General features: G+C 35.7%; 1 protein-coding gene across 5 annotated transcripts in view; it reads right to left on the bottom strand.

Moving 5' to 3' along the window:
- Positions 1 to 4,973: 4,973 nt before the first annotated feature.
- The window catches only part of FSIP1 (fibrous sheath interacting protein 1), a 69,742-nt gene continuing 62,692 nt past the window's right edge, over positions 4,974 to 12,023 (bottom strand). For 3 of the 5 annotated variants that reach the window (XM_018907492.3, XM_050975723.1, XM_018907494.3), the window contains 2 exons: positions 8,987 to 9,533; positions 4,977 to 5,582 (listed from right to left, as the gene is read on the bottom strand). In XM_018907492.3, coding sequence (XP_018763037.2) covers positions 5,539 to 5,582; positions 8,987 to 9,533 — 591 coding nt within the window. In that variant the 3' untranslated portion in view covers positions 4,977 to 5,538. Of the gene's footprint in view, positions 5,583 to 5,900; positions 6,099 to 8,986; positions 9,534 to 12,023 lie in introns of those variants that run through there. The other 2 variants (XM_018907491.3, XM_018907495.3) reach the window with 2 other exon arrangements.

The raw sequence follows: 12,023 nt of genomic DNA, 5'->3' as shown, positions 1-12,023 counted from the left end.
AGTTTTCTGAGCATGTATCTATATCTGGACATATCTATATAGGAATATATGTAGGTCTAACCAAAGTTTGAAACAGAGAACTGCTGCTGCTGTGGGGAAGACAGCCTTGGCAGCCCATTCCAATGATCTTGACAGAGCTATGCCAAACTTTCATGCTAGTTTAATGCATGCATTTTTGCAGCTTTTCTTGTCATTGGAATAAAAAAGGCAAGCCATATGCTTTGTGTTAACCCATAGCCTAAGTCCACCCACTTGTTGCTTGGTGGGTGTGAATTCAGCAGGACACAAGAGCTATAGTTGAGGTAAGTTAGGCCTTTACTTGCCCAAAGAAACTACTAAAGAAGAACATGGCAGGTGGCCACACTTCACAGGGCAGAGAACCCTGTGGGAAATTTGCTGTTCCCAACTTCCCTGCAGACTCATCAGTGGAACATGTAAGTGTACCAAGCAATGCATGCCACTTCTAAAATTACTTGGCATTGGCCAACTATTTCTGCATAAGAAATCTTTTAATTTCTTGCTATTGTAGAGAACACATTTTCTTTCCACAACACAGTCTTCTCAGAGCCCATGCAAATGGGCTTCTTCAGTTTTAAAGTGGTCATTTACACTGAACCTATATTCAACAGGAGTGGTAGCATAACCAGTAGGTATTAATAAAGAATATGGATATTATGTGGAGATAAAGACTGAGATAAGTGTAGAAAGATCTGCATCTTAATGACAATAGTGCATTTTTTACTCATATTGCAGGGAAGTCCCCAGTAAGTGGTAGATTTTCAACATAAATTCATTTTGGAAAGGACTGTTGAGATTGCAGAACTAAGCATCTTAAAGTATCCACAATGGGAGTTCTGGTTCTTATTTCTCACCTTTTACGAAGAGAAAAAACTGGTGCACAAAGTTGCATGAATATTTAAGCAGAGTTATGACAAGAGGGAGAGAACTCATTAAAAAAAAGTGCTTGGCAAGCAGAAGTCTTAAAGAATAAATCTTCCACAGGAAATCCATAAAATTAGACAAGTATCATAGAGAAACTTGGATTTTCAATTTTAAACAAATCCCAGGAAGCCCAGACATCATTTGTCTTTTATTTTTTACCTGCTTTCAAAGTGAAGAACTGTTAGCCTAGACAAAACATACAAGGCTACACTGAGAGCTTCTGAGACTCTGTGTCCATGTCTCTTGATGGCTCTGTTCACAAAATGTGTATGGAGAGACCATTTTAGTGTTATTGTAAAATTAGGGTAGAATGCCTCCAGCAATGCCCTTCCCACCAAAACTATGCATACCAAATACACAAAGCAAACAATAAAAAACAATGGCACAGATCAGTATTTCCACAAGAAAACAGCAGATTTTTAGGGGAAAAAATGTTCTAAATACAGAATACCTGCCTACAATGCAAAATTGTTCATGCACTTTAACACTCTGCAAGTTACTGCACACTCCAGAATATTCCAGTTTACAGGGTTTTTTTTAAACAGAAGAGGTATTGCAGATTCAATTGCAAGCAGTGAACTATTTCACATAGACATAAATGACAGGGAGCCTTTTATTTCAACTACTGCATCTGGATTCTAGCCAATCCCTCAATGAAACGTATAATTGGATAAATGTAGGTTATGGCATTAATAGTATTCAGCTGCCTCCATTCTATTTGAAAAGGAAACAGTTTTTCTGACCTTTAAATCTCACTACAAATAAAGGAGCAATTATTTCTCAATAAGCAAGCACATCTGTTGAAAATTAAATTAAATTAAAGAAAAAATCAATTACCATTTTTCCTGGCTTTCATAAACCCTCCAAACTCGTCAGCTTCCTGAGGACCTGCCAAACCACCTTGTCTTGTGTCTGTCCTTCACACTGTGAGACTCCACAGGTGAGACTCTCTTTTCATAAGTGGGGGAGGAAAAACACTTGGAAGTCTAAACTCTGGCAAATTTTTTCATGTAAAAAGCAAGAGAGAGGGGATCTTTTCCAAGGCTGTGCTTAGAAAGCCTTTTTAAGAAGCATAACAAAAAGATGCACTCTCATATTTGCTGAAATTTTATCCAGCAAATACGGGGTTTTAATAAAATGTAAAAACTCTCAAAGTCACTGAAATCACAGAAATTGAATTGCAAACAACTGCCTCTCACTTATCCATCCCTGCTATGGAGGTAAAATGCACCCTTTCCAGTACATGAATTTACTGGCATACTTTTTCACATTTCTACACCAGTCCTTGTTACTCTGATGACATGTTTAAGCAGCCCTCTCCTCTCTGATCTGTGCAGCAGATAATTTTTGCACAGCCTGTTTTCACTCTGCGCTCAGCATGCCCACTGGCTCTGCAGGAGTTCTGCCTGGGAAGTGAGAAGGAAAGCATGCACCACAGCTCCACTGAGCAGACACCAACCCACGTGGCTTGGAAAAAGGCATTAGGCCCAGCATTTCTGTGGGGCGTTTTCCTCTTTTTTTTTTTTTTTTTTTTTTTTTTTTTTTTTTTTTTTTTTAATGACAAAACTAGAAGTTTTTTCACTTCTTGGTAGAACTGCTTTAATTTAACCTTGAATTCTGGACATAAAAGAATAATTTCACTTGTTTTATTGTTGTCCAGATTCACAAAACTTTTTAACTTTTTTTTTTTTTTTAATCAGGATATATATTTTGCCACTACTCTTTGAAATGAAAATCCCTCAGCCACTCTAAGTCTGCACAATGACTGTAAAGCTGGAGTGAACTTCTGATACCATTACAGTGTACTGAAATCAATGCTGTAATCCTTTAAAATATCCCACTCAAATGTATAGTACATATTCTATATTACATATTCAATTAATACATACCATTTATATGTGCATATATCTATAAATATACATACATTATGTTCATGAAATTGATTGAACCACCTTAATTTTCCATTTTCAGAGATAAAAATATGCAGTTTGTCATTTAAGAGAGCAAACCACGGCAGCATCAAAACATGTCCTCTGAAGAAAATCAGCATCAACAGCTGAGCACTGGCCAGCACAAACACCAGCACTGTTGTGTATCACTGAGGGGTCTCAGTGACAAAGACAGAATGATTTGGTCCTGTATTGCTCAGCAATTAGATGAATCACACCAGAATCTTTTCTTCATGGCTGTGTTGCCTTCACCAATATTAAATTTTTGGAATAAAGCATCTATCTGTGCTGTGAAAAAAGATAAGGAGAAGAAACAACATAAATTTACATGCATACAGAAAACTTCTTGTTCCTCAAACACCTCAAAGCCCAAAAATCAGAAGGATAACTTTAAAAATCAGTCTCCTGTGCTCTCCTATTTTTTGGATTAAAGGAGCTAAAGAGGACATTAAAAGAAGTTAGTTATCAGAATTTTTTGCCAAATACAACTTATACTAAATGAAGCTATGTATTTCAAAAAACCTGCTACCAAATCCCAAGTTAGGCTGCAAAAGAAAATGAATTTAAATATCTTAATCATCACTGCTGCATCACTCCCTGAGGAGAAGCTGCCACATTCCAGTGCAGCTGGAATTCAAGTGGCGGCCCCAGTGGAGGGGTTATTGCAGGTCACAACACAGAGTCACTGGAAAAACAAAGAAAAACCCATGAATCCTCCTGGGCTCAACTTTCTTTTTACCCTAGTATTGGTGATGTTTTAGCAAATGACCTTGTCACTATATTTTATATAATATCTCTGTTATTGTCCACCTCTCACCAGTACCATATTTTTCCAAATAATTTTTTCCAACAGTTTTACTTAAAACTGAGAATGCAAAAAGAAAGGAGGGCTTGAATTGATATTTCACCTGTAACATCAAGCAAGAAATAAAATATTTCCAAACAACCTTTGGCTTGGAGTGACTTCAACTGGTGCAGGGTGCTCAGCACTTCCCATGACTAAAAGTTAAGTTGCAGACTTCCTGTAGGAATATACATTTCAAGTCAATATCCATCCAAACTTACCTGCTTATCCCTGAAATGCCAGATGCAAATAAAAAGATGTGTGGCTTCAGGAATGTTGTAAATCTTTGTTAGCAACAGCAACCCTTTCTTAAGTGTGCTAGCAAAAGCTTTTTTATAGCAGCAAGAGATTCAAGATAAGAAAATAAACCAGGAAAGTTAGGAATTATTCAGTATTTTTCTTAATGTTCTCTAGATATTATACATATAATCTTTGAACAGAATTTAGATTTCTTCAAAAACTGCCCAAGCACTTGAAACACTGTTTTTGAGAATATCTCTATAAAACACAAGTTCCATGTGAAAATAGTTGGACTGTGGAAAGATCAGAGCCAGCAGACAGTTCTGAATGACTATCATACAGGCACAGAAAATACTCTTAAAAACACTTGTCAGTACTGACTTAATTATATTTATGCTAAAAAAATTATGACACAGGCTTAATAGTTTTACAGTAAGAAATACACGTAGGTGAGATTTGAAAAGTTCCATGAAATGTGCTTACAGTAATCCTGTGCAGAACATCCACTATGCAAAGTTTTGTTATTGCTGTTGGAGAACAAGTAAAAATATCAGAAAGTAAAAAAAGAGATGGCAACGACTTGTTGCAAAGATCATGTTCCATTCAGATTTTTAACTGAAAGCAAATTGGTTAGATTCCAATCTCTGTTATATCCACAATTATATATATATATAATTACATAAAATTATATATATAATTATTATATATGTATTATATACAATTTTTAGATATATATATATATATACACACACACAATTACAGCTTCCCCAGAAGTGTGCATCCAATCCCACTGGCAACTCTGTAAATTAGATTAAAATCTGGGCCAATATGTGCCTCCATTTAAACATTCATATTAGATCAAGTAAGCCCTATGCAATAAAAGCCCATGTATAGTAATGTACTATCCTTACATCTTTTTCTGGTGAATGTTAAATGACTATCGATATAGGATCTGAGAAATAATTTGTCCTTTTAGGTGAAGAAGTCACAAGAGAGATTGTCAATGGGAAAATAACTGTTGAGTCTTCTTTGCTAGAGTATCTCTCCCCACTCAAAAAAACTTTTAAAAATGAACCATGTTTTTTTAATAATGTTTTCTTATTCTGACATTGGAGCACATGAAATGGGAAACCGACCATCAGCTGAGTAAATAAGCAAAAAATCAGGAAAAAATACTAGTTAAAGACTAGACAATCAAAAACCTGTAATGAATTGTTACTATTCTCTCAAACCCAAACCAGCTGCATTACCCCTCCCCCATCACTACACGGTTTCACAACCCAGTAGCTGCTAGGGCAAACTTCTGAATGCCTCCACTTCTACTCCCTCCAAGCCTTCACCAGGGACTGCCATCCTTCCTCGTTTAATTGCATTTCCTAACTCAAAGACATGAATGTTTGCTGTGTGGTTTTCCCAGACAAGAATCAGGCAGACCTGAGCAGACTAGTGCTGATGTTCTGATCCAGCAGAGCACTTGTGCAATTCCAGCCTTCTGGCAAACCAGGGGTCCAGCCAACAGACAGCCCCGGGGCAAAAAACTGAGTAATGGGATGCTTCACTGAGTCACGACTCTGAGTCAGACAGGCTGCAAGCTCCAGCAAACTGCACTGAAATAACAGAAGACACGATTTAGCTAACTTTATGAAAAAGCTAGACTCTGTGTGTATGTGAAGAAAAATTAAATTATTATATATATTTCACACCCTCTCTAATAAAGCCCCATCAGTAAATACTAAAGTTTTCAAGTTTGGTTGGTTTTTTGGTTTTGGTTTGGTTTGTTTTTTTTTACAAACAAATACATATGTCTTACCAGACACACAGATACACAATATCTGTGTACATTTCTTTATAAGACAGAACACTCCCAGGAAATTTAATGAAATGCAAGAGTTTATTTTGAAACCAAACTGCAACAATATATGACAATAACAATAATAATTAGCTCTAAAGAAAAAATCAACTCAAGGAACATTTTCAATTATAATAATTTATTCCCATCAGGTTGCTTGATATGATACTGTATCAGTGCAATATCACTGATAGAGGTTTAGCTACACCTTCAGAAAACAGTTGTGCAGAGAAGCATAAGTCACTCTCCCCTCAAATTTCAATGTTCATATGATCTGAAGAAGAAAAAAGAAAAAGGTGCTGAGCTGCTGTAAGCACAACATTCTTTTCAAGAGCAAAATATAACAATGGTTTATTAAAAACCCTTCTACTTAAAACTTAATATAGCCCCTCAAAATAGAGCTGGAAATAATAATTTACTGGCTCATACAACTATGAGAAATATCAGCCTTTTCATATCTGCATCTGGGCAAGTCTGGATTCTGTTAAGCTCAGTAAACATCATCTATGTTTATATACATATGAGCTGGGTATAGATTAGTGCTTCTTTCAAGAAACAGGCATTACTTACCTTTGAAGGCACACAAGAGTTTCCTTCATGTATATACATATATATGCATTATGCTAATAATTACGCTTTCCTGAAATATATATAATTTAATGTATTACAATAAATCTATATCAGTCTACAGTACCATAAGGAATGCCAAACTGAAATTGTGCCAAACCAGTTTCATACTATTTTGTTTGCTTAGCCAGCACTACAAAGAACTTAAACTGTATGTAGAGTGGGCAATAAAATCAAACTACTTACAAAAGGTTTTGCATACATATTTAAATGTCCTTTAGAATTAAGACAACAATAAAATGCAACTATGCAAATACCTCCCTCAAATTAAAATAGCACCTGACATTTCTCATACCTTCATCTGCAGATGTATTTGCCTTAAACTGGATAGCACTGGGATCTCTATTTCTTAATTAGCACATTTAATCATTTCTGAACTAACAAGCAAATTATCTACAGAATACGTTAAGCAAGTTTACAAATTCAATAAATAACACACCCTTTGGCCTCTGTCCAGAACTAATTGCTTCAGACAGAACTGAGTCACCTTTGCAGAAAACAAATTAATTAGCTTTTTAGTAAAAAATGAAAAAAAAATCAGGGACTGAAATTTCAGAATACTTCTCTTCTCGAAAAAAGAATTTGTATGCAAAAACATCAGAAAAAACCAAGATGCTTATTAACCATACAGATTTGAGCTCTACAGGATTAAACATTACTCATCATCTGTTTCAGTCACTAGTGAAAACAGGTAATCGAAATACCCCATTACATTACTCTGAAACACATGATTTTGACTCAAAGATATCTAAATTATTATGTGATAAATGTTAACACATTCACCTTGTAGACTTTTACAGTGAGATGTCCCATATGGAAATCCACTTAATATTGAAAATCTTGTGCAATACAATTGCCTCCCAGTAACTGTATCTACAGTTACCTGCTCACTTCACTACCCAGTGGTCTCAGGGCACGGTGCTTTCCCTGATTGAACACATCCCCTCTTAAAACACACTCATAGTGAGAGCTGGTAGTTGAGGCTGATTCACACTTGGCTCTGACCACGTCCTTCACACTAAAGGAGAATTTTAACTCAAGTAAAGGCAGCAAGTTACTGAGTTTTTCTCACTGTTGGTTGCCAAAGAAGCCTGATGGTGCAGTGTGTAATCATGTTACTCCTGCATGAGATCAGGTTGCCCCTGGCAGAGGTGAGCTCTGTGGTGCTCCCCATGAGCACCACTGCCACCCTGCTCTCCTCTGGGCAGACCACTCTCTTCCCTCGCTCTGCTCCTGTGATGCCTGCATCTACATGAAGAGCAAAGACAGCTTGTGAAGGTAACTGATAATTTACCTTATCAGCTGCCAGGGAAAAAAAAAACCAAACTAAAACCACCCAACCTTTTCTACAGGTACTGTTTTTTTTTTCTTCATGTAGAAGCTAGCACTTAAATGTCCTAAGGGGAAAGTAGTGCAGGTAAGTATGGATATCAACTATGTCTAGCAGTGTAAAAACAGCAATACCAAGACTTCCTGCATTCTGACAGGTGGAATCACATTGAAAAATATTAAAATTCCATCACTGTAGAAAGATTTAGTACAAACAATCAAATAAAGTGTTGTGATCATAATTAGGAAATTATAACATAGCAGAGGGATATTAGAATGTTCTTCTTAATTACTGATGTATGTAAAAAAAAAACCTAAATCCAGAACAGATTGCCAGTACAAAAAAGACCAATTGACAAACATAGCAAAATGTATTGATTTCTAGTAAGATTAGATTCTAGCACTATAATCACAAATTTTATGCTGTCAAAACTTTTATTAAAAAAAACAAAAGGTTTACCTGCCTAAAATCTGGCTTATTTGAATAGCTGGCCTTCCAGGAAGAGAACTCGTCTTAGGTTAAAAATCTAAATATAGATTTAGATTACAATATCACTATGTAATGACATATAAGTAAAGACCATAAAAAAAAAAACCCAAGAGACATTTCCACAACTGTTTTATAACACCAGAGAGAATTTATTTTTTTTTTTGCTGATTAAAGTCTATTCTTTCTTTTACCAAACTAAAAGTAATTGTTCAGTATTATTAATTTTGGTATTTTATGTGTGTATATTTGAACTCCCTAAAAGCAGTTTATTATCTTTAATGTGGCCAGTTCATGTTTTTTTCTATATGACCGAGTTTACCTTATTAAAAACTTTCATGAAACACTTGGATTTTCATGTGAATTTTTGTACCAGCTACTGCGAGAATATTTGCTCTCCACAGAACAGTGAACGTGACTTTCTACTACCAAAAAATAATCCATATGTCTTTTCAACACTGTTTTCCAGTTGACAGAATTAATCAATATCAATGATATATTTCATAAAACTCCTAGTCAATTATTTTGGGGTAAGAATTTTAATAAACATTCTGTAACTTTGTGTCTATTACTTTTGGCACATTTTTATGTTTTCTAAAAGAACATTCTTGTCCCACCGTAATAATCAGTGTGTATTGGTGCATACCTTTGGTGAGAACCTGCTTAGGTTTTTTCATTATAATCAAAAGCCTATTCTAAAGGGTTGTTAAGAGTCTCACCTCCTTTGGTTTGCAGTGGTATGCTGAGAATGTCAGCCTCTGTGGATGGCTCATTGTTCGGGCTGGTGCAATATAATGGTTCACCCAAGAAAGAAGGTTTCTTCAATCTTTTTGTGTTGAGTGCTCTTGACATAAAGTAACCTTCAGTAATACTCTTATCTTCCATCTTCTGTAAACCTTCTAGGTCATCAGGTTCCTCTGTTTGGGCCAGTGAATCCTTTGATAAGTGACTACCAGCCAATGCTTTGCCAGTATAGTAGCCAGGGATTTTGCTCTCTGCATTAACACATAAGCTTTTGTCTTCTAGGCCAGCCTTTTCCTGAGCCATTAACAGCCCGACAATATGGTCTTCAACTAACATTTTGGAAAGACTAGATGTGGAGTGAAGAGTGGAGTCTTGACTTGTGTAACAAGGGGGACTTAATCCAAAAGAAAGAGATTCCTGAGACTGTGGCATGGTAACGTTACTTATTGTTCTCTGAGGCTGCATACATTCTTCCAGAAGGGTCTTAAGCTGCTCTTCAGAGAGGCTCGTTTGTTCTTCAGTCTGAAAAAAAAAAAGGCAAGAATTTCTTCTGTCAAAATATAATTAATGAAAAGCAGTGCCATAAAACAGCTTGAGAGATAGGCAGAATCCTTAAACAAATATCAATGTCTTTCAATTCAAACTGAATTTAAATACACATTTCCATAAACACAAAATTTACACAGCATCCTCACTAGGTTCTAGATAGATTCTGCAATGAAAGTTAGGAAAGAAGCCTGATGTCCACAAGGCACTGAGAGGCCTTTGATTTTGCATAGTCTTCCATGAGATCTGACTGGTTTTTAATTACCAGAGCATGCACTTTCTCACGTTTATTGGTTTGCTGTAAATATCTACAGACACACATACATACACACTCTTTAAGATTTTGGTTATTGAAAGCAAAATAGCATGTTCATAAAGGACTGTTGGGGCAATTCAACTGGGGTTAGAAATGGTTTTGGGCAGCACCAGCCCACAAAGACTGTCACATGCTGACTGAAATATTCCCAGCCTCTCACGGTAGAAATGCCACATAGTCTCTCTCTCAACCAAGTGACACAAAGCACATCAGTTACCTACCATGGCAAGCATGACCCATGGCAGGTGACAGAAGAAAGCTCTGTCTTCTGAAGGACAGATTTAGTGCTTCCTTCAAGCTGTCACTGCTTGTGTAGCTCAGATGTATCTTTTCAGTTAATTTCTTATTCAGAGACTGGCACACTCATCATTTTTATCACACAGGACATTTCTTATAATTTGATGTTAAAGATAATGACTGATATTAGTTGGTTATGGTGAAGAATAGCAAAGGATATTTTGCTTAAAGAGGTTAGCAATAGAGAGTTACTTCCAGCTTTTACAATCCTTAACGCTCCTAAAAACAGAGTAGCACAATTTTTCCTGACAATTTAAAGATTATAATGATAAGGACAAGGCTATTTTTAGATATGTGTAATACGTTTGCCCATGAAATAGGAGCTATAGAAGATATCACAATATATATTTAAAATGTTGGAAACGCTATGCAACATTCAATAGAGAAAAATGCTTTCTGCAATCAAAATATTAGTTTACTCAACCTCCAAGACACAAAGGATCAGCTGACACATTAATGAACCCTTAGGCTACAGTGCTTTATGTAAAACAAAAATTTTATTTGTCATGTAAGGACTTCTAAAGAGAATTTACTTTACATTGTGCTAGAGGATGAAGCTGCTGTCATTTCAGAGAAGAGATCAATATCAGATGTTTAGCTGACATTTTTTCCCTGAAGGTCTCTGATCCAAGTACAGGAGTCATACTGTCCTGTTTGATACATATGACATGACTCGACTACAGCCAAGGGACCGTACAAGGTGTATGGATTATGCCTGAGAACTGATTACTCATGTTCATCAGTGGGGACAGTTTTCAGTCAGGAAGGAAAGAATAATTCTTTGGAAAATGTGTGGCTATTAAACTTACAAGATGACACTAAAAAGTGAACAAGAATGACATTTTAAGTTACCTTCAGTCACCATTCTGAACTTACATATTCAAATATTAATAGTTAATAACCACTGCTACAGACCAAATCAGTTTGTGCCTGTACAGTTCAGGCACTAACTGATGTGCATAAGGTCAGCTCTGTAGAGTTATTTAACCCAATAGTCTTTTCCTGCAGATATCAATTTCCTTCCCAAAGATACTCCAAGTTTCTTTCTTGCACATAAAACTGCAACTATTTTAAAGAAATCAAGATGTTAAGGGCTTTTAAACATGGGGGGAAAAAAGAAAAAGAGAAAGAAAAAGAGAATTGACAGACTATTATTATGGGTAGAGATCTTTATTTAGATGAACACATCACCAGGTAATTATATTGAGATTCAAGTAATCTTGGTATCAATCTATGTATTTTTGATAATATTAACTGAAATCAAACCTCAAGCTTAAATGCTTAACATAGAAAACATTCAAAATATTACAACATCTTCAAACTTTACTTAGTCTTCTAAATTTTAATCCTGGTGTAGAAAGTAGTCACAGATGAAAAATAACTCAGGGAAAAAAAATTAGTAGCAAAACACTATGATGAATCAAAAATGAAACATGAAATGTTTCAAATTTTCACTTTTAATCTAAACTACTAGGCCATGCTGAAGTCCTTTAATTTCTTGAAAAAGTATTTTAATTTGCAGGATAGTATTTGTTTCCAAGCAGTGATTATCAGAATGGATTCACTGTAAGAAACAGAGGCATCCACACAGGAAGAGCATGAAATAAAAGACCACTACTGGAAGCACATCTGCATTGAGAGTATATCCACAGAGCAGATTATACTGTGTAAACATAACTATATTTGTAACATAGAAGATTCTCACATCTGGAAACCCACATGGATTCCCACATGGTTTTGAGTGTGTGGTTCTATACTAACATATTTCAAACCTCTTGGCCAAGATCATTTGGAGCTAATTTTATGTTAATGACAGGGCAATTCACTCACTGCAGAAAGGAATTATGTTTATG

This window comes from Serinus canaria, chromosome 5 (assembly GCF_022539315.1).
Source record: "Serinus canaria isolate serCan28SL12 chromosome 5, serCan2020, whole genome shotgun sequence".
Lineage (NCBI taxonomy): Eukaryota > Metazoa > Chordata > Aves > Passeriformes > Fringillidae > Serinus > Serinus canaria.
The sequence above is the reverse complement of the archived record's forward strand: the minus strand, read 5'-3'. Positions and strand labels throughout refer to the sequence as shown.